The sequence below is a fragment of the Gopherus evgoodei genome, chromosome 1 (genome assembly GCF_007399415.2).
Source record: "Gopherus evgoodei ecotype Sinaloan lineage chromosome 1, rGopEvg1_v1.p, whole genome shotgun sequence".
NCBI lineage: Eukaryota > Metazoa > Chordata > Testudines > Testudinidae > Gopherus > Gopherus evgoodei.
In genome coordinates this window covers 231,276,231-231,297,961 of record NC_044322.1, presented here as the reverse complement: position 1 = coordinate 231,297,961, position 21,731 = coordinate 231,276,231, and the positions used below count along the sequence as shown (strand labels likewise).

The 21,731-nt window shown below is 45.5% G+C and overlaps 1 protein-coding gene across 6 annotated transcripts in view; it reads left to right on the top strand.

The window, feature by feature from the left end:
- CCDC91 (coiled-coil domain containing 91) overlaps positions 1–21,731 on the top strand; it is a 336,190-nt gene that overhangs the window by 52,680 nt on the left and 261,779 nt on the right. For 2 of the 6 annotated variants that reach the window (XM_030539052.1, XM_030539079.1), the window contains exons 1-3: positions 1,685–1,715; positions 3,799–3,842; positions 5,031–5,109. In XM_030539052.1, the coding sequence (XP_030394912.1) occupies positions 1,697–1,715; positions 3,799–3,842; positions 5,031–5,109 (142 nt within the window). In that variant the 5' untranslated portion in view covers positions 1,685–1,696. Of the gene's footprint in view, positions 1–1,680; positions 1,716–3,798; positions 3,843–5,030; positions 5,110–21,731 lie in introns of those variants that run through there. The other 4 variants (XM_030539070.1, XM_030539062.1, XM_030539087.1 and 1 more) reach the window with 3 other exon arrangements.

Sequence of the window (21,731 nt, the reverse complement as noted above, 5' to 3'; positions counted from 1 at the left end):
TCTAACCAATGCTGAGTAGAGTGGAATAAAAATTCCCTTTCTAATTTTGGTGAATAAACTGCTTAATTCAGATTCTCAAACTGTAGTCCATAGACTGCCAGTGGTCCATGAAGCACACTTTGTTCATTTTTGGAACCACAGGCCAAATGGTGCTGGAGTTCCTTATTTCTAGTTGTTGCATCATATTAGACTGATAAACTGCATTGCATGCTTTTCTGTTACTTTTTCACATAAGCAATTACTGTAGATGGCACACTGGTGCTATGGGACTGTGAATGTGTAGGCATGGTGGACTGTGTAATTGCGAATGAGAGAGGAGGGTTGTCCACAAGGTTTTTAATAAGATGTGGTCCACACTATGGCTACGTCTACACTTGGACCTGGAGGTGTGATTCCCAGCTTGAGTAGATATGCTTCTGCTAGCTGTCATTGTACTACCATACTAAAAATAGTAGTGTAGCTGCCAAGTACAAACCTACCCGTACCCCATGGGTGTGTACTTAGGATAGCTACTGTGTGCCACCACCTGTGTTATGATGGCTGCTGCCTGTGCTATCATGACTACACTGCTGTTTTTAGTGTGTAGCTTGATCAGAGCTAGAGCAAATACGTCTGTAATGCCCAGGTCATGGGCGACCAGACCTAGTAGCTGGAGTCAGCATCCACAGTCGTGAGACAGGAGTCGTGTCGACTGGGCCAGAATACCGGGCGGGAGCTCAGAGGCAAAAGACAAACTGGAGATTGGGAACTGCAAATCAGATACCAGGATGACATGCCAGGAAATCAAGCCAGGGAAGCAGGAGCCAGGTAGTGGGCTGCATGAGCAGGAAGCACAAGGCATCCAGTCCAGAGCAAGTTGGAGTCCAGTTGTTTGGAGAGCTTCCTGTTCCTGCTGCTGGCTTAAGTAGGACCAGTGAGACTGTGCCGATTGGACCATATGGTGCATCTCTCACTGGTGCTGGGCTTTTTGGGTCTCAGGTAAGCCATGGTCAGTTGCCTGCTATGTGGAGAGTTATTGTGTGGCGGTTCCCATGAACCTTGCAGGCTGAGGCTTGAGATCTGAGAATCATGACAGTATCTGCTTCAGCTGCTTCTGCTTCACACTCCCAGCTTCAAGTATTACTAGCTTAAGAAAGCATGAGAATCCTCACTATCCTTTGTAGAAATCACTAAATTATTCTTATGCATCTGTTAGGTATATATGCATCAAATAGGTAAACTAAAAAAGGTACAGCTGTTATTTCAATAAGGCTTACAACAAATGCTATCCAGTGACTGAAGTGTGAGTTTAAAAGTATATGAAAGTGAAATAATTTAATTTGTGGAGTAAATAGGTTAATATAGATACTACACTTAATTAAGCTGAAAATAATTTGATGATTGCTAGGTTTATATTGTATGTGTATTTTATAAAAGTATAGTTTAATTATCAGTATCTTTATTGCTCTTTAATGTAACTATTTTATAATTTAAAAAATTACATTAACATATTGACTTCTGTTTTCTTTCAAATGTTCTCTATGGGCCTGTTCCAAAGCCTATAGTCAGTCGAAAGACTCACATAAACTTTAATGAGCATTGAATTAGGCCCAATAATATTAACTTAGTTTGAACTTCTTTTCAAGCTATCGTAAGTTTCTGAAATATTATTTGAATGTTTTATGTAGCTGGATAGCCGTCCTTGATTTTTGGATACATGTTAATGATGTGCAGTGGTAAGTGTTTTGTCATATGACTTATTTTGATTCACTTTCCTTCAGTAATGGGTTCCTGTCTACATATTTTCTATATATATCATTTCTGTGGCAAGAAAACAACCCTTTATCACAATTTTCTTAAAAATGCTGTTTTAGTTTGATGTAGTGTGTTTAAGCTATTAATGTTAATTGAGTGTGCAGGCATGAATGAAGGATTAGTGTTTGGTCACTTAAGGCTGGATTCATAGACCTGGCATCTGTGCTGCGAAAAATATCCATCTGGCATTTTTGCTGCAAAAAGCTGTGCGAACCTTGAGAATTTTATTTGTCTTTTTCAGGCTTACGTGGAAATTGAGCAACATTTGTATTTAATTGAACTAATTTCTTATTAGGCATGACAATGCTGATTCAATTTAACTTTATCAATAATAATTCAGTAATAATAAATTTGGTAAGCCCTGGAAGGGACAATTTTCTGTGTCGCTAATGATTTTCAGCAGCAGATCGACGCTTGTGTCTGCCTCTAACTTCGGAGAAATTACTCTTTTATAATCTGATTCATTTAGGATTTCTTGCAAACCACTTGCATCTTTTTATTTCTGCCCATATGTTAGTGAAATCTTTGCAGCCAGCCATTTAGTTTGACTGGAAAATAATAAATTTTATAAATTTCTTACCTTTTTCTTACATTTATTGAGATTTGTTGGATCATCCTTTCCCTTAGTCAAATATCAGGAGGAACTTTGGGGATATATTACTGGTTTAGCTGTATTCTTTAGGAGCAACCAAACATAGCTTGTTTTACCTTCATTAGCTGAGTAACTTGCTCCACGTGTTTCAAAAGAAACAAGACAGTTTTAGCTAAAAATATATCAAAATGCCACAGAAATCATGGCTGCAACTCAAAAATGCTGATCAGTTTTGAAAATCTAAATCAAGGCCTGCCATGAAACCTAGGGAAGAACCTTTGTGGTGACAGAGAGACTTCCAGAAATTCACCACAGTCCTCTTCTGAGTTGGAGTTTGTGCTGATGTTGCCAGACAGCTAAGAGATGTCAAAAGCAGGAAATATTAATGAATTGAGCCACAGTGCCAATTTGCAAAAGAAACTAAAAATGTAAAAATATTTTTTCCATTCCTGGCAGATGAACGTAACTTCAGAATATATGGCAGATGAAGAAATACAGAAAATTTTAATTCTGCTAGAAAGTTCTACTGGAAAGGAAAACAAACAAAATCCTAGCTTTTTTAAATGAAAAAGTTGAACAGATCCTAGTTTTACAGTAACAAGGAACCATTTTATTTTATTTAGATCAGAAATAATATGGTGATCTGTTATAAATCCAACCACTCAAATGTCAAATGAAGATATGATATAGAAACATTTGTTACTATAGGTGATCTCAAGTCATTTAGTGATGCCCAAGAGACTAGGTAATTCGGGAGCCTTTAACACCATTGATTATGGCATGTGGTGCGCTTCACTGCTATGTCTATTGGTAGACCGAATCACTTTTAAAATGGTTACTTTTACTGAAGAGATCTTGAACAATATTGCTCTTCCTCACCAGGGGAGCTCCACTGTTGAGTCCCACATGACTCAATCTTGTAATTCTTCTTAATCAACATATAGAAAGGTCTAGAGAGATTTTGAAGCACTGTTGGCTACTGTGCGGTGAGGGAGCTGTAAGTCTCCAGTTCATCTGACCTGCATAGACCTGTTTCCTGGCTTTTTCAAATATCTTGTGGAGGTAAGGACTATTATGAAAGCTCAATAGGCTTATGCTCAGTTGGATGAAAAGTCATTGATAATACTGGGACTGAGAAGATAATTTGGATGAACTAGCAGAAGACTGTAATTTCTCTTGATTGAGTAGGTCTGCTTGTCTGATATCACTCATTGCTTTCAGATGCAGAGTCTGCTGTGGTTATCGGTCTTTGTCTCCTTGAGGCTTGGCCACTGTAATGTGTTCTACTTGAGGCTATCATTGAAGGCTGCTTGAAGATGTATTCTGTATAGCAAAAGCTTTCCACCTTTAGGATACAACAGACTGCCAAGAACTTAGATTTTTGATCAATATTATTTTATACTGTCTTGTAGGTGCCAACTGGAAAATGGATGACGATGATTTTGGAGGCTTTGAGGTATGTCATGTTGCTGACCTTAAATGGTTAGCTTTAGAAACTTTTTAACATTATATCATTTGGAGGGGCATGCTTTATTTCAGGGGTAGGCAACCTATGGCACGCGTGCCGAAGGCAGCACGCAATCTGATTTTCAATGACACTCACGCTGCCTGGGTCCTGGCCACCGGTCTGGAGGGCTCTTCATTTTAATTTAATTTTAAATGAGTTTCTTAAACATTTTAAAAACCTTATTTACTTTACATACAACAATAGTTATATATTATAGACTTATAGAAAGAGATCTTCTAAAAACATTAAAATGTATTACCGGCACATAAAGCCTTAAATTTGAGTGAATAAATGAAGACTCGGCACACGTCTTCTGAAAGGTTGCTGACCCCTGCTTTATTTTATGATTAGTAATTGTACAGATGTTAGCATGAAAGTTGTACCTAGTTGTCAATGTTGAAGCACAATTTACCAACCAATACATTTGATAATCAAGCAAAATAATTTATTTTTCTCTCTAGATAGAACATAAATTACGTATGGTCATCGTCTTTGGAAATCAGGCTGCTTAACTAAGTGTCTGTGTATTAGGTACCTCACATTCGGCATTAAATTGTAAAAACTTTGGCTTAGGTTTTAATATTTAGCTGGTGCCGGGCAGAGGTGTGTGTGTGTGTGTGTGGTGTGTTTTTTTTGTTTTGTTTTGTTTTTGTTTGGTCAAGTAATAAGTATAACACACTCCTCTGCACATCGCGTAAAAGTTGTTTTATATTCAGTTTAACAATTGTGAAGTTAAATCAAAGATGTTAGTGTGTTTTCATAGCTGTGCCTGTGATCATATCTGTATTTCATACCCAGTTTATTGAAGGCTTTTTCCTAAGTATACCTGTGCATTTTAGCCCCGACTAAGCAGCCAATCCTAAGCAAGTGCTTAAGTGCTTTGCAGACTAGTGATGCACTTAAATGATTTCTGTAGGTTTTTTTGTGTGGTGCATGCTCATTACAGTTGGACAAATACAATTAAAAAAAAAAGTTATTCCACTTGCGCTAGTGCAGTGCAGTTTAGGTCAGTGTTAAAGGAATATATTTGAAATGCTTGATAGCTTGTGATGAATGTGATCATTAGAAAATGCCTCCTGGAAAATCTGCGCAAAAGTTTTTAGAAGTCTAACAAAACAGTATTTTCCATATTTCTAGGCAGCAGTGACCTTTGAAGGTGAAGATGGTGAAACACAAACTATTTCTCCTGCTATTCCTTGGGCAGCATTTCCTGCAGGTACTGGTAATCAATCACAGTTCTTCTCTTCAGCATGTGGGCCTGTCTCTTCTCCTTTCTACCTATGCAACAGCTCTCTGGCACCTCCCAAATATTCCCAGTAAAGTAATGATTGCTTTCTTGCAGCAGCATGAGACTCACTTTTAGAATATTCTTGTGTTGAGGAACTGTTTTGGAATGCTCCAAAATTTTCTTGAGAAATGGATGATTTTTAACTGTTCAGAAGCTGAGTGGAATTTCATGAGACAGAGAAAAGGCTCTTCCCTTGTCTGAGTGTGTTCTTCCTAATGAGTATCAAAGGTCTGTTTCAAACAATAGAAGGGTGCTGAGAACTTCCCAAAGAAAAGATTACAAAAATCAGTAAAACCAGTCAGGATGCTTTTATACTGTATTATTAACCAATTGTAGAATATTTGGTCATTATATTGTAAGAATAATATATTGTATAGTATACAGTAAATGAAACAATGCATTCACACAACTATTAAAAATCAGTTAAACATTTTTTCTTGTGGCTATTTTTGTATCCCTTCACTTGTAAACCTAGAGTTCTTTTCTAACTTAAGTCCTATTCTGCAAAGTTGTAAAGTACAGGAAAAAAAATTTAGAAACTTTAAAGTGACATTTATAAAAATTTCCTAAAATACTTTCTGTATAAGTCTGATAGTTAATGATATTCTAGGGCCCGGAAGCAATTGCTACCTGTCTCTTCAGAAAGCCTAAGTATCTTTCCTTTACAAAACTAGATAGCACCATTGTAAAGTTACAAGTTATAGACCTTAAACTTGACATGAAAACAGTACTGAATATTGCTTGATCTAACCTTAGAACACTATAATTTAGGGGAAAATGCCACATTTTCAGCTGAAAGAAGGAAACCTTTCTCTAGCAATGTGATTTTAAAAATGGTGGGAAGGGTAAGTGAATGTAGTTGTTCAGAGATGTTCATGTCAGCAGTCCCTGTGGAGATGGATTAGCTAGAGCAGGGGCTGGCAACCTATGGCACATGTGCCGAAGGTGGCACATGAGCTGAATTTCAGTGGCACTCACACTGCCCGGGTCCTGGCCACGGGTCTGGGGGCTCTGCATTTTAATTTAATTTTAAATGAAGCTTCTTAAACATTTTAAAAACCTTATTGACTTTACATACAACAATAGTTTAGTTATATATTAGAGACTTATAGAAAGAGACCTTCTAAAATGTTAAAATGTATTACTGGCATTTGAAACCATAAATTAGAGTGAATAAATGAAGACTCGGAACACCACTTCTGAAAAGTTGCCAACCCCTGAGCTAGAGAGTGCAGGAGACATGGGCAAAAGTACATAATAAATGCAGTGTATCACAGAGTATAACAATAATCAAAGAATCCTGCGCTCTGATATCTAATTTTGATAAATTACAAAAATCCATACCAAAGTCTCAGTGGATGGCTTAGATCCAGTCTACTCATTTACACAAGTTTGAAACAGAATGTAAACTCAAAATTATGTGGTACAGAAGTGTGCTAATGTGATTTAAGGAGGTTTATAATCTGTAAATGTTACCACCAACTTCCATATCTTCTAGCTCCATTGTGGGCTAACCTTACTTTTTTTAAAGCAACAACTAATATACAGAATTGTGGATGTATGTGGTTTGTCTCTCTCGGACAACCATAAAATAATAATGTTGTCTGTACCAAAACACCCTCCTCTTCTCCCCCAGTTTACCAGCTTATGAGATTTGTACTGTTATCTTTGTAAATGGCTGGGAATGAGTGAAGGAAGCAGGTCACATCTTTCAGCTTTGCTTTCTAGGCCAAAGATTCACAAAACAGAAAGGACAAAGGAGTCAGGCCTTTGGGTCTTTGCCAGGCCTTTGAGTCTTTTTATAGGACATATGAGAAGGATGAAGCTGTAGGATACAGTTTTCAAAAACAAGTAGGTGATTTAGGTGCCCAAGTCCACTGAAGGTGAATGGGACTTGGGTGCCTAATCATTTAGGTGGTTTTGTAAATTTTACTTTTAGTTCGTTCTTCAGAGTTTTTTGAGTACCTTAATTCTATATGTGTAACAGTGTGGAATGGATGAGATTTTTACCTTTTGGGGAGAAACTCTGACTGCACAAGAGATAAGCTGGCACCCCTATCATAACTACATCTTTGCCTCTTTTGTGTCTAAGACAGGAGATTCAGAAGGGTAGAGGGATAAGTTAAAAGTATTTGCATTGGAGGAGGAAATCTTGTGATAGAGAAAGCTAAAAACTTGGTTCATGGTTGATAGTTTGTTTTTTGATCCCTTTAATATTAGTTCGTGATCGCTGTTTAATTTTTATTTGTTAAAACTTTCCATTGACAAAGAGGATGTTATCATTGTAGTTTGTCTGTCCAAAACTTCGGTCAAGAACTTGTGTTCTCATTTTACCTTGCATAGTTCCTCATGGGTACCAGATGTTGGCCAGGGCAGTGCATCAATCAGTGTTCAAGTGATTGTCTAGGCCAGTGATACTCAGACTGAGGCTTGGGAGCTGCAAGTGGCTCTTTAATGTGTCTCCTGTAGCTCTTTGCAGCACATGATATTAAAACATTGTGTGATTTAATTATTAACCAGTCAGGATGCTTTTATACTGTATTATTAACCAATTGTAGAATATTTGATCATTATATTGTAAGAATAATATATTGTATAGTATACAGTAAATGAAACAATGCATTCACACAACTGTCACTCTTTCGGGTAATATTGATGGCTAAGTTGGCTCCCGAACCACTGACATCTGAATATCACTAGTCTAAGCTCTCCACATTCCCATTTGGCATCATCATTCTTCAGCTTCTACTTCGTCATATTGTCGCCAGTCTTTTGCCACCCCAGTTCTTGCTTGATTTAGAGTGTACCAGTATTCCAATTAGGTGTGCGTGCGCCGCGTGCACGGTCGCCAGAAGATTTTTACCCTAGCAACACTCGGTGGGTTGGCAGGGCGCCCTCTGGAGTGGCGCCGCTATAGCGTCGGACATATACCCCTGCAGACCCAACCACCCCTCAGTTCCTTCTTACCGCCCGTGTCGGTCGTTGGAACAGTGGAATGCATATTTACTGGTCTCCACCTCCTTAGCTACTCATAGTTCTCTAGTTATTTTTGTGTATATAGTTCATAGTTATAGTTAGTTTTTATCGTTCATAGTTAGTGTTATAGTTAAGAGGGTTTGGGGATTAGCCCCTTCCCCGCACCCGGTGCTGGGGCCCATGCCCGGTTCGCCGGGTTTCAAACCGTGCTCGGCCTGTCACAAGCTGATGCCCACAGGAGATCCACATGACTCCTGTCTTAAGTGCCTCGGGGAATCTCACCTGGCAGATAAGTGTCGCATTTGCAAGGCTTTTAAGCCGAGAACAAAAAAGGAGTGGGACTTTCGGCTAAAACAGCTCCTCTTGGAGGCGGCTCTTATCCCTCCGCCTTCGGCACCGAGCGCTGGTCAATCGGTGGGCAGAAGCACCTCCTCGGCACTGGACCACACCGGTACTGCCATGGCCTCTCGGCACTGGCCTTCGCTGGCACCGAAGTCGACTCGGCACCGCTCCCTCTCCCCTAGGTTGAGAGAGCCTAAGATTCCTGCTGCTTCCATGCCACCTGCACCACAGCCAGAGAACTCGTCAAAGTCGGATCGCCCGGCACCGACACCTGCAGCGGCACCGATGACGTCGGCACTGTCGATTCCGGTCCCACAAGGGCCGTCGAGTCCAGTGCCTGTCAGCTCCCAGGCGCGAGCCGTGGTTGAGCTTACTATTCCATCCACACCGGAGACATTCTTAACGGCGAGGGATCTGATTGCCATGACAGAGTCGACACTGCCTCAACCCTGGCACCGCTGTTGCGGGTAATACAGTCTATCGGCAAGCCTGCCTTGATAAGACCATCCTATGTCAGCATAGCAGAGCGGCACCATTCACGATCACAGTTCTGCAGACGTTCTAGGTCCTGTCGATGCTTCTGCTCTCGACGCTGCTCGCAGTCCCGGCACCGTTCTCCTCCTTGGTACCGGTCGCACTCGTGGCACCGTTCAGTATCCCGTTTGCCGGCCCACTACTCTTGGCACCACTCCAGCTCCCGGCACCGCTCCAGGCATCGTGACTCCCGTAGCTGCTCCTGACGTCGAGCCTTGAGATCTCGGTCGACCTCCCAGCATCGCTCCGGTCGCAGGTCCCGATCTTGTTCCCGGTACTGGTATGCTTCCCAGTACCGGTCCTCAGTGCCAAGTAGAGCAAGGTCCTCTAGAGACAAAGACTCTGCCCAGGGCTTTTCAGCCCCTCCATGGCCATCCAGACATGCATCAGTGTTGTCCAACGCGGGAAGCTCTTAGGCACAGGACCACGATTCTGATGTGCCCACCAGAGTCTTCCAAGGGACCCAGGCCCAGGACCAAGGCCCCCATCAGTGGTCTTTCTGGACACCTTGGGCGTATCACCAGGCCCAAGGCGTACCAGTAGTTCTGTCCCACTCCATCCCATCAGAGCACCGAGTGCCAGAGGCAACAGTTTGCTGTCGTCCTCTGACTGCTGTGGAGGAAGCCCCACTTCACCCACCGGACTCCCAGGTTCCACAGGAGCAGGAGGTCGCCCAAGAGCAAGAGGCCACACAGGACCCGCTCGTCCCCGGCATCTCCTCTTCCTCTTCTCCAGATGAGGCGGTGGCAGGAACATCCTTCTTGCGTCCTCCTCCAATCGACCTGAGAGCCCATCAGAACCTCCTGAGGAGGGTAGCACTCAATATGAACCTCCAGGTGGAGGAGGACCCAGTAGTGGACATTCTGTCGGCGGATGCCCCCACCAGAGTGGCCCTACTGTTTATTCGGACCATCCAGGCCAATGCCGATACTATATGGCAGTTTCCAGCCTCTGTCCCTCCTGCAACCAGGGGAGCCGAGTGTAAATACATGGTGCCCTGTAAAGGGTACAAGTACTTGTATGTCCATCCTCCTCCCTGCTCACTAGTTGTCCAGTCTGTTAATGAGAGAGAATGCCATGGCCAGCAGGCACCAGCCCCGAAATCGAAGGAGGCTAGGCGAATGGACTTACTCGGCCACAAAGTGTACGCGGCAGGTGCCCTACAGCTCCAGATGGCAAATCAACAAGCCCTGCTTAGCCACTATAATTATAACACCTGGGCGGCGGTGGGTAAGTTTACGGAGCTACTCCCTCAAGACTTCCACCAAGAGTTCACTGGCCTCTTGGAGGAAGGGAAAAAGGTGGCCAGAACTTCCCTTCAGGCCTCATTGGATGCAGCCGACTCAGCAGCCAGGACTCTGGCCTCGGGTGTTGCCATGAGGCGCATCTCATGGCTTCAGGTTTCAAGCCTCCCACTGGAGCTGCAGTATACCATTCAGGACTTGCCATTTGATGGTAAAGGTCTCTTCTCAGAAAAGACTGACTCCAGGCTGCAAAGCCTGAAGGACAACAGGGTCATAATGCGCTCTCTCGGCATGCATACGCCAGTGACCCAACGTAGGCCTTTCCATCCCCAGCCTCACCGCCCATACTCTGCACCTATACAAAGACAGGACTTTGGCAGGCGGCGTGGCCAAGGTGGTCGTTGACGACAATCAGAACCCCAAGGGGGCCAAAATCAAGGTCCCTCGAAACCACCAGCCGGACCAAAGACGAACTTTTGAAGGTGCGCCCGAGAGCAGCGTACCAGTTACAGGCCAGGATCCTTCTCCTCCCTTCTCCAACCATCTCTCCTGCTTCCTCGCGGTGTGGTCCCAGTTAACTTCAGATCACTGGGCCCTATGCATGGTGGAGTATGGGTACCACCTCCAATTTATTTCAAACCCGCCCTTCTACCCTCCAACCTCGTCCCTCTTCAGGGACCCCTCTCACGAGCAATTTCTCTTGCAAGAGGTGCGGACGCTCCTCGCCATGGGAGCTATAGAGGAGGTACCAAAGGATGAAAGGAGCAAGGAGTTTTACTCCCATTATTTTCTAATCCTCAAGTCGAAGGGAAGTCTCAGACCTAGACCTGCGAGGACTCAACCAGTTTATGACAAAGTTGAAGTTCCGCAAGGTATCCCTGGGGACCATTATCCCATCCTTGGATCCTGGAGACTGGTATGCTGCCCTCGATATGAAGGACGTGTACTTTCACATCGCCATTTTTCTTCCACACAGGAGGTACCTCCACTTCGTAGCCAATCGTCAGCACTTCTAGTTTATGGTCCTGCCGTTTGGCCTTTCTGCAGCCCCAAGGGTATTTACAAAGTGTATTGCCGCAGTCGCAGCCAATCTCCGCTGACATCGGATACACGTTTTTCCGTATCTGGACGATTGGCTTATCCGGGGGACCTCCAAGACACAAGTCACCCAGCATGTGGGCATCGTCAAGGACCTATTCACACGTCTAGGCCTGATGATCGATATAGAAAAATCCACTCTGGTTCCCACGGAGAGGTTAGACTTCATAGGAGCTATCCTGGACTCTAGTCTAGCCAGGGCCATGTTTACCGCAGTGGCGGTTTCAGGCGATGGCAACAATTGTCCGAGGTCTACAGAATTTCCCAACGACCTTGGCTCGCACTTGTCTCGGTCTCCTGGGTCACATGGCTGCCTGCATGTTTGTAACCAAATATGCCAGACTCCACCTCCGTCCTCTCCAAGCTTGGCTCAACTCGGTATATCTCCCGGGCAGGGACCCAATAGACATGATAGTCACCATTCCCCTGAGCACCCTAGGCTCCCTAGACTGGTGGCTAACTCGCTCCTTGGTGTGTATAGGGCTGCTGTTCCATCCGCCCCAGCCGTCAATGTCACTGACGACAGACGCATCATCTCTCGGCTGGGGTGCTCACCTCGGACATCTTCGTACTCAAGGCCTCTGGTCATCTCAGGAGCTGGCATTACATATAAATGTCAGAGAACTGAGAGCAGTCCGCCTGGCGTGCCAGGCGTTCCAGCAACATTTACAAGGCCGTTGTGTCTCAGTGTTTATAGATAACACAACGGCCATGTACTACCTAAACAAGCAGGGAGGGACACGATCCTCCCCCCTTTGTCAGGAGGCCATCCAAGTCTGGGACTTTTGCATAGCCTACTCGATAGACCTGGTAGCATCCTTTCTCCCAAGGGTTTGTAACACTCTGGCGGATCGACTCAGCAGGTCCTTCCTGTCTCACGAGTGGTCGATCCGCCCGGACGTTATTCATTCTGTTTTCCAGAAGTGGGGATTTCCCCACGTAGACCTGTTCGCTTCCCGCGCGAACAGGAAATGCCAGATGTTCTGCTCCTTCCAAGGTCTCTCCCCGGGATTGATCTCAGATGCTTTCCTGATGCCGTGGAAGAGCCAGCTGCTTTATGCCTTCCAACCGTTCCCACTGGTTCATAAGGTCCTGCTAAAACTCTGCAGGGACAGAGCGCGCCTAATCATGATCGCTCCAGCATGGGCCAGGCAGAACTGGTAAACCACATTGCTCGATCTGTCGATAGCCAACCCAATTACCCTGTCACTCCACCCAGACCTCATAACTCAGGACCACGGCAGGCTTCGCCACCCAGACCTGCAGGCCCTTCACCTCAAGACGTGGCTGCTGTGTGGCAAAACAAGTCAGAGTTACGTTGCTGTGCATCAGTACAAGTTCTCGTGGGTAGCAGGAAACCTTCCACCCAGTCAACATATCTGGCCAAGTGGAAGCATTTCTCCTGCTGGTGTGAAATGCATAATCTTACTCCCACTGAGGTCCCGATTCCCTCTATTTTGGACTACCTCTGGTCTCTCAAACAGCAAGGCCTAGCAGTATCATCATTGAGGGTACACTTGGCAGCCATCTCTACGTTCTACCCAGGGGAAGATGGCCGTTCCATGTTCTCACACCCTATTGTTTTGAGATTCCTCAAGGGCTTGGAGCGCTTATACCCCTAAGTACGCCGCCCAGCCCCGACCTGGGACCTCAACCTGGTTTTAGCCAGGCTTATGTCTCCCTCATTCGAGCCGTTAGCAACCTGCTCGCTACTCTACCTGTCGTGGAAGACAGCTTTCCTCATAGCCATTACATCGGGCAGACGAGTCTCTGAGCTTAGGGCTCTTACGGTGGATCCGCCGTACACTGTGTTCCACGGGGACAAGGTGCAGTTGCGGCCACACACGGCATTCCTTCCTAAGGCGGTTTCAGCCTTTCATGTTAACCAGGACATCTTTCTCCTGGTCTTCTTCCCGAAGCCACTCTCAACGTGACGGGAGCAACAATTGCACTCTCTGGACGTCCGTAGAGTGCTCGCATTTTATATTGAGCGGACAAAACCCTTTCGTAAAATACCCCAACTCTTTGTCACGGTAGCAGGCCGAATGAAAGGCCTACCTGTTTCTTCTCAGAGGATCTCATCTTGAGTGGCGGCGTGCATCTGCACTTGTTATGATTTGGCTCATATTTTCCCAAGCCACATCATCGCGCATTCTGCCAGGGCTCAGGCTTCTTCTGCTGCCTTCCTGGCTCATGTACCTATCCAGGAGATATGTCGCGCAGCTACCTGGTCTTCGGTCCACACCCTCGCTTCACATTATGTGCTGGTTCAACAGTCCAGAGATGTTGCATAATGCAAAACTGCTGAGCCCAAGGCTGCATCATCTCACTCCGACCCCACTGCCTAGGTAATGCTTGGGAATCACCTAATTGGAATCGATATGAGCAAGCACTCGAAGAAGAAAAGACGGTTACTCACCTTTGTAACTGTTGTTCTTCGAGATGAGTTGCTCATATCCATTCCAAACCCGCCCTCCTTCCCCACTGTCGGAGTAGCCGGCAAGAAGGAACTGAGGGGCGGTTGGGTCGGCGGGGGTATATATCTGACGCCATGGCGGCGCCACCCCAGGGGGCATCCAGCCGACCCACTGAGTGTTGTTAGGGTAAAAATCTTCCGGCGAATGTGCATGCGGCGCGCACCCACCTAATTGGAATGGATATGAGCAACACATCTTGAAGAACAACAGTTACAAAGGTGAGTAACAGTCTCTTTTCTTGCCATTTTGTTACTCTGTAGCTTTCCACAGTGGTATTTTTGGGTAAGGGATTTTAAGAGGAAAGGCTCTTTCTGGACTCAGGTGGTGGAATCTGTTTGTGCAGTGGGTGTCTTGGATCATCCACCTGTTTTTTGCCTTCATTTTACTGAAGGCATTCCGCTTCACTGATGGTGTTGCAATTCCTATGAGATAGCATAGCAACAGTGTGGGAGTCAGGTTCAGAGACCCTGTGTTGATCCTGTAGGTTTGCTTGAGTTCAGTATCAATTTTGTGCACATCGTTTGAACGTGACCGTACTGGGACAGAACAATCCTCAAGGCCAGTTTCTGTGGTACAAAGTTCCTGGAGTTCACTTTCTTTTTCTGCTGCTTGATGTCGGCATTCAATTTGCTACCCCAAGGTACACTGGATGTTCATAGTGCTCAAGAACTGTACCATCCCATGAAATCTAGAGATTTTGCTTGGCCAGATGAAGTTTCAGATGGAAGGTGTGCGCTTATGTTTTGCTGGATTGACATTCAGGGAGCTGTGGTAGTATTCTCTAAATATGCTTAGGGAGTCTGTTAGAATGCACTTGATGTCCCCAGTTCTCTCCAGTTTGGTGGCAATGCAAAGGTCATTTGCAGCAATGAATCTTCACATGGTGGGGAATTCTGATTGGTCATTTGTGTAGACATTATATTGCAAGGATGTGGACACTGAACTTTGAGGCAACCCATTTTGTTGAATTCTCCATCGAATTTTCTGGTGATTGATTCTCGAGCACCTGCTGTAACACTATTTAATACTGGTCCACCCAGTGTTGGTGCACAGTTCAATTTCTTGATGTTAGTACATTTCAGTTATTCTTAACATTTAAAAGTTTCTATAAGCTTAGAGGAAACGAATATTTTTATTTGCATATATATGACATGAATAAATACAGATCCTAGAGTGTAAATGTATTGTTTTATATGATTGGGATAAATCACACATGCAAATTGTGCATCAGAGTTGTGAAATGGACTACAAACACAATAAAATAAGGTATTCAAAAGATTAACAAATGATGGGAGGTGAGGGGACACTGAAGATGCTACTCACCTGAGGCTCCATTCGGTCTAGGCCTGGCCTTGCCTAGGGATGTACCTTGGGGCAGTCTTCCACACTAGGGAGACACATTATCCATTGTGCTTGTATGTTGGAGTAATATTACAGGTGGATTCATCCAATTCAGAGGTAAAAGCCTTTGTATTCCACCTTTCTGAAGGTGGCTGTTGGCAGGTACTTTGTTTCTTCTTCGAATGTTTGTTCATGTGTATTCCAATCAGGTGTGTGCATGCACGTGTGCACAGTATCCAGAAGATTTTTCCCCTAGCAGCAACTGTAGGGTCAGCCTGGGTGCCCCCTGGAGTCACACCTTTCATGGTGCACAAAATAGAGCCCTGAAAACTCTACACTCCCCCAGTTCCTACCCGTGACGGTAGCTGGAACTTTCTCTTGCTCTTCGGTTGCTTCAGCAAGTGAATTAGCAGTGCCTTACACACTGTACATAGTTAAGTTTCCAGTAATTAGTATAGTTTAGTAGTTCTTTTATAAGTTTCAGTTACAGGGGGTTTCCCCTCCTTGTGTCCAACCCCCATTTGTTGCCAGTGCATGCCACGGCTTTAAGACTTGCCAGATTTATGCGAAGTGCATACCAAAAAGTGACCCCCACATAGGGTGACGAGACAGCAAATGTGAAAAATCGGGACAGAGAGTGGGGGGTAATAGGAGCCTATATTTAAAAAAAAGACCCAAAAATCAGGACTGTCTTCATAAAATCGGGTCATCTGGTCACCCTGCCCCCACACGACCTGCTTACAGTGCCTGGGTGAGGGTCACCAGAAAGACTGCTGCAAAATCTGTCGAGAATTGGGACCGAGAATCATTAAGGAGAGGGAGTAGCATCTCAAAATTCTCCGTGTGAAGGCAGCTCTCCGACCTCAGTTGGACACAGGCATCGGGGATCCTGCTCCCAGCATGTCATCTTCAGCGCAAAGCGCTACAGCGCCATCTTTTGAAGGATCCAGCGCCGAAGAAAGATTCTGGCAAGGAAGCTCGGCACTGTCATGGAGCATCTCGTGGACATTGTAGCCTTTGGCATCTGTCCCAATCACTGGCGCAGAGGGCCCTTCTTGCTCACTGCACCCATCGAAGCATCTACTGCTCCCGTCTACCCCAGAGGTTTTCGAGGTGGTGCAGGGCCTATTGAGGCTCACGGTGCCATGCATGTCATCGAGACAGTAGAGCGTCCCAAAACCACAGGTTCTGTCCCAGCACCTCATGCGGTCAAAGGGAAAGCTGGTGATGATGGCATGCCGATCCCCATAATTTTGGCACCCTTCTACTCCAGCACCGCCATCCAGGGATCACAGTCGGTCCCCTATTTCTCAACGCTCTGCCTCGAGAGGAGCAGGGCCACCCTGGTCCTGCTACTCAGAGTTGGAGTCAAACTCCTACTGCTCCAACTATAGCAGGAGCAGAAGATCCTCCTCACGGTGCCATAGGCAGTCCCACCTGATGCAGTGGGCCCCTAAATGGCAAAATCCAATGCAGTAACCCTTTTGGACTCTATGGGCTTTCCATCAAGCCCAGGGTTGAAGTCAAGGGTCCTGCTCAGGTGCAGCGTCAGTGGTGTCCATGACCTTCGTTCCGCCATGATTGGCACCAGAGCCAGTGCCTCAGTCATTAACACCAGCACCTGCGGTGCTGTTTTCGGCACCCACTACAGCAGTGATGTAGTCCGCTTTGGCACCGAAGGCATCAATGGCCCCAATTGCGGCTGCGGCGCATGATGCACCCTTGGCACCGATGACGGTACCGGCACTGACACCACCTCAGTCATTGGTGCTGGCTGTGATAATGCCTACAGGAACCTCAGCGCACATGCTACACCAGGCGCCGGCACTGATGATGTAGACCCCAATGTTGGCACTGGGACCAACTGCAGTTCCCACTGGGTCAAGAGATCCCTCAGGTGGGGATGGTAGGGAGCAACCACTTCCTTTGGTGGTCTCCTTCTCACCAAATGAGGCCCTAGTGGGCACTTCAGTAGCCCCATCTCTGGAAAACTCCAGGGTGTTGTAGCAGCTACTGCGCCGGGTCACGGCATTAAGACGGATGAAGTTGTGGATGATGCGGACCTTATGGTGGACATCTTGCCTCCCTCTGGCCCTGCTTGTATTGCCTTACTGCTGATAAAGACAATCACGGACATGATCAACACCCTTTGGCAAACCCTGGTGTTGCTACTGCCTACGGTCAAGCGCAATAAGCGCAGGTACTTTGTGCCATCCAAGGGCTATGAGCCTCTCTGTTTCCACCCTCAGCCTGATTCCCTAGTGATGGATGCTGCTAACCAGCAAGAGGGGCAACAATTTCAAGGCCCTTCGCCCAAGAGCAGGGACGCCAAAAAATTAGACCTTTTTGGGCAAAAGGTTTACTCCAATGGGGGGATTGCAACTTCAAATATCCAACCAGCAGGCCGTCGACAGCAGGTACTCCTACAGTGCGTGCTCGGCGATGGCTAAATTTATGGAGTTGCTCCCCTTGGACTCGATCACGGTTGTCTTCAACATCTGAACTTTGAGTCTCTTAACCTCATGGCATGAAAGCTCCATGGTTGAACCCGATGGAGCTTTCCTGTTCAGACTAGGTTAGACAGGTCCTCCTTGGCATCATAAAACCCTCTACAAAAACCACATAACTTGCCAAGTAGAAAAGATTTTCAATTTGGTTGGCTCAGCACCAGTCATCACTGACACTAGCATCAGTGCTGCTTATTCTGGACTACCGCCTGCATCTGAAGCAGCAGGGGCTTGTATTATAGTCAGTAAGGGTGCACTTAGCCACCATCTCGGCCTTTCACCTGGGTGAGGAGGGCCGCTCTGTGTTTGCTAACTCGATGGTCAACCGGTTCTTAAAATGGCTCTACAGTCTATACCCTAACATCAGTCAGCCTGTCCCAGTCTGGGACTTCAACTTGGTCCTTTCTAAATTAATGGGACCACCTTTTGAGCTGTTAGGCAGAACAGGGAGCATGTCCCTATCTTACAAGGAGGTGTTCCTGGTGGTGATAACCTCGACCAGGAGAATGTCTGTCTGAACTCAAGGCCCTAACCTCAGAGCCCCCTGTCATAAACAGATAGCTAAGGGTTAATGTCTCTTTCACCTGGAGCACCTGACCAGAGGACCAATCAGGAAACCGGATTTTTTTCAACTTTGGGTGGAGGGAATTGTGTGTCTGAGGTCTTTGTTTTCTGGCTGCCTGCTTTCTCTGAGCTTTGGAGAAGTACTGCTTTCTAATCTTTTGTTTCTAAGTGTAAGGACAAAGAGATCAGATAGTAAGTTATATGGTTTCTTTTCTTTGGTATTTGCATGAATATAAGTGCTGGAGTGCTTTGATTTGTATTCTTTTTGAATAAGGCTGTTTATTCAATATTCTTTTAAGCAATCGACCCTGTGTTGTGTCATCTTAATACAGAGAGACCATTTGTATTTTTTTCTTTCTTTTTTTATAAAGCTTTCTTTTAAGACCTGTTGGAGTTTTTCTTTACTTCAGGGAAATTGAGTCTGTACTCACCAGGGAATTGGTGGGAGGAAGAAATCAGGGGAGATCGGTGTGTGTTGAATTGGCTAGCCTGATTTTGCATTCCCTCTGGGGGAATAGGAAAGTCCTTTTTGTTTCCAGGATTGGGAACGGAGAGGGTAGGTTCACAGAGCTTGTGTCTGTGTATCTCTCCAGGAGCACCTGGAGGGGGGAAGGGAAAAAGGATTATTTCCCTTTGTTGTGAGACTCAAGGGATTTGGGTCTTGGGGTCCCCAGGGAAGGTTTTTCAGGGGGACCAGAGTGCCCCAAAACACTCTAATTTTTTGGATGGTGGCAGCAAGTACCAGGTCCAAGCTGGTAACTAAGCTTGGAGGTTTTCATGCTAACCCCCATATTTTGGACGCTAAGGTCCAAATCTGGGACTAAGGTTATGATACCCCCTTATACCATGTTCTGTAGGGACAAGGTGCAGCTCAGACCTCATCCTACTTTCCACCCAAAGGTTGTATCTCAGTTTCATATTAACCAGGACATCTTTGTCCTGGTTTTCTATCCTGAGCCGCATTCTAGTGGCAGAGAACAGAGATTCCACTCACTAGATGTCTGCAGTGCGCTAGCTTTCTGTATTGAGAGAACAAAGTTGTTCAGAAAATTGGTCCAGCTGTTCATGGTGGTGGTGGACAGAATGAAAGGCCTACCCATGTCATCACAACATATTTTGTCCTGGATCACATCCTGCATCCACAAGTGCTACAACCTGGCAGGGGTTCCTGCACCCGCAATCACTGCGCGCTCCATCAGGTGCAGACTTCGTCAACAGCATTCCTGACGCAAATCCCTACTCAGGAAATCTGTGGAGCAGTGACGTGGTTCTCCATCCCCAGTTTTACCACATACTATGTGATTACGCATCAAGCCAGAGACAATGCGCCCTTCGGATGAGCAGTGTTCCAATCAGTGGACGACTCTGACCCAGCCTCTTGACTTGGACTTGTGAGTCATCTGATTGGAATTGATGTGAACAAGCACTAGAAGAAAAAATGGTTACTCACCTTCTCGTAACTGTTGTTCTTCAAGATGTCGTTCATGTCCTTTCCAATACCCACCCTTCTACCCCTTTGTCCAAGTAGCCGGCAAGAAGGAACTGAGAGGGTGTAGGGTTGGCAGAGCTCTATAATGGGCACTGTGAAAGGCGCGACTCCAGGGGGCACCCAGGCTGACCCTAGGGTTGCTACTTGGGGAAAAAATTTCCAGCTACTGTGCACTTGTGCGCGCACACACACGCTTGATTGGAATGGATGTGAAGATTGATAGTTACGAGAAGGTGAGTAACCGGTTTTTTTCTAGGTTCCTAGGTTTTCCTGAGTTGTAGGTTCTGTTGTTGCTTGCGCTGGTGTATCTTGCAATCTTGGGATTGGTGCCATGACTCCTTCTGAAGTTGCCTTACATTTTCAGAGATGAGAGGCTAGGTCAGGGCTATATTCCTTGTTCCATTTTGCGCTGTGGTAGGTAGGTTGGCCCTTGATGGGGTTTGGGGAAGTTCATAGAGCAGGATCAGTTTCTTTTGCCATCTACTTCTCAACTTCTTTCCCACTGTTTTCATTGTTGGGGTATCCCCGTATGATGGCCTGACTGTTGAAGTTGCCAGTGACCAGGCATGCTCTTTCTGGCAGTATTAAGTTAGTTGGCCATGCAAGCTGCTGACCTGGTGGTTTGTAAAGAGACAACTACTATCCTGTTCAGCCATAAGTTCCATTGTCCCATAGTGTTTCCCACTAGTCTTCTGTTGTATACAAGTATCACACTGACATAAATGTTGCTTTAGATGTTCGCAGCAATATGCATACCAGGGATGTTACGTGCTGTTGTCCCTGTCTCACTTACAGGCATGTGATGGCTACTTTCATGCCAGACAGAACATTAGCCTTCACTTCAGAGAATTCCTCTACATTGGAACCGATCATTTTAGGTATCATCTTTGACTGAGGCCCTAGGAAGGGCTACTTATGTTGCATCTATTGTGTCTGTCTTCTGTCCTGGTCTGTGTTGTCAACTTTGGATTTTCCCATGGTTTGTTGCAATGGGAGAATAACTGATGATGACATGAAAATCTCTGACTCTGCCTCTGCCTCCACAGAGGATATTATTAAATAATAGAATTGGGCCTTATTTACACACAACTTGCACTTGTTTGGTAGGTATGTGTATTTAAACTAATTTAGTTAACCAGTGCAAGTTTGTGTGTGAGTACTTTTAAAAATGTTTGACTGCTTTATTTATTATGTATTCGGTTTATAATCAATTATGCTAAATAAATGACACTCTTTTAAACTGAAATAAAGAAAAGCTACACACAAACGTGCACTAGTTTAACTGTGTTAAAAACACACTTTTAGTTAAACCTGTTGCAACTTCTATGCAGAGAAGATCTTAGATTTCAATTCATATCAGAAGGGAGGGTGGTTTCATTGGTCTTTGGTTTTCCAGTTCTTTTCCATCTTTTTTCCCTCAATTTCTTCCTGGCCAAATTAAAAACAAACAAATCCACCCACAGCAAACTGAGGGTTCCTCCAGGACCCTAAGAGTAGTTGCAGACTTTTGTGTTTTATACGTTGATAATATATGGACAAAACTTTCAGTGATCTCTACAAGTTCTTCTTCAAGTGCTTGCTCATATCCATTCCAATTAGGTGTGCGCGCGCCACGTGCACATTCGTCGGAGACTTTTTACCCTAGCAGCACTCGGTGGGCCAGCAGGTCGCCCCCTGGAGTGCCGCCGGTATGGCGCCTGATATATACCCCTGCTGGCCCGCCCACTCCTCAGTTCCTTCTTACCGCCCGTGTCGGTCGTTGGAACTGTGGAGCACGGCTAGCTGTTCTCCACCTCCCTAGCGTTTCACTCTTGTGTAGTATCGTGTATATAGTTCTTTCATCGTAGTTATAGTTATAGTTAGTGTTAAATTTAGTAAATTGTAGTTCTGTAGATAGTTAGAGAGGATCGGGGGTTCGCCCCTTTTTTTCCTCCCCACGGTACCGGGGCCCATGCCCGGTTCACCGGGCTTCAAGCCT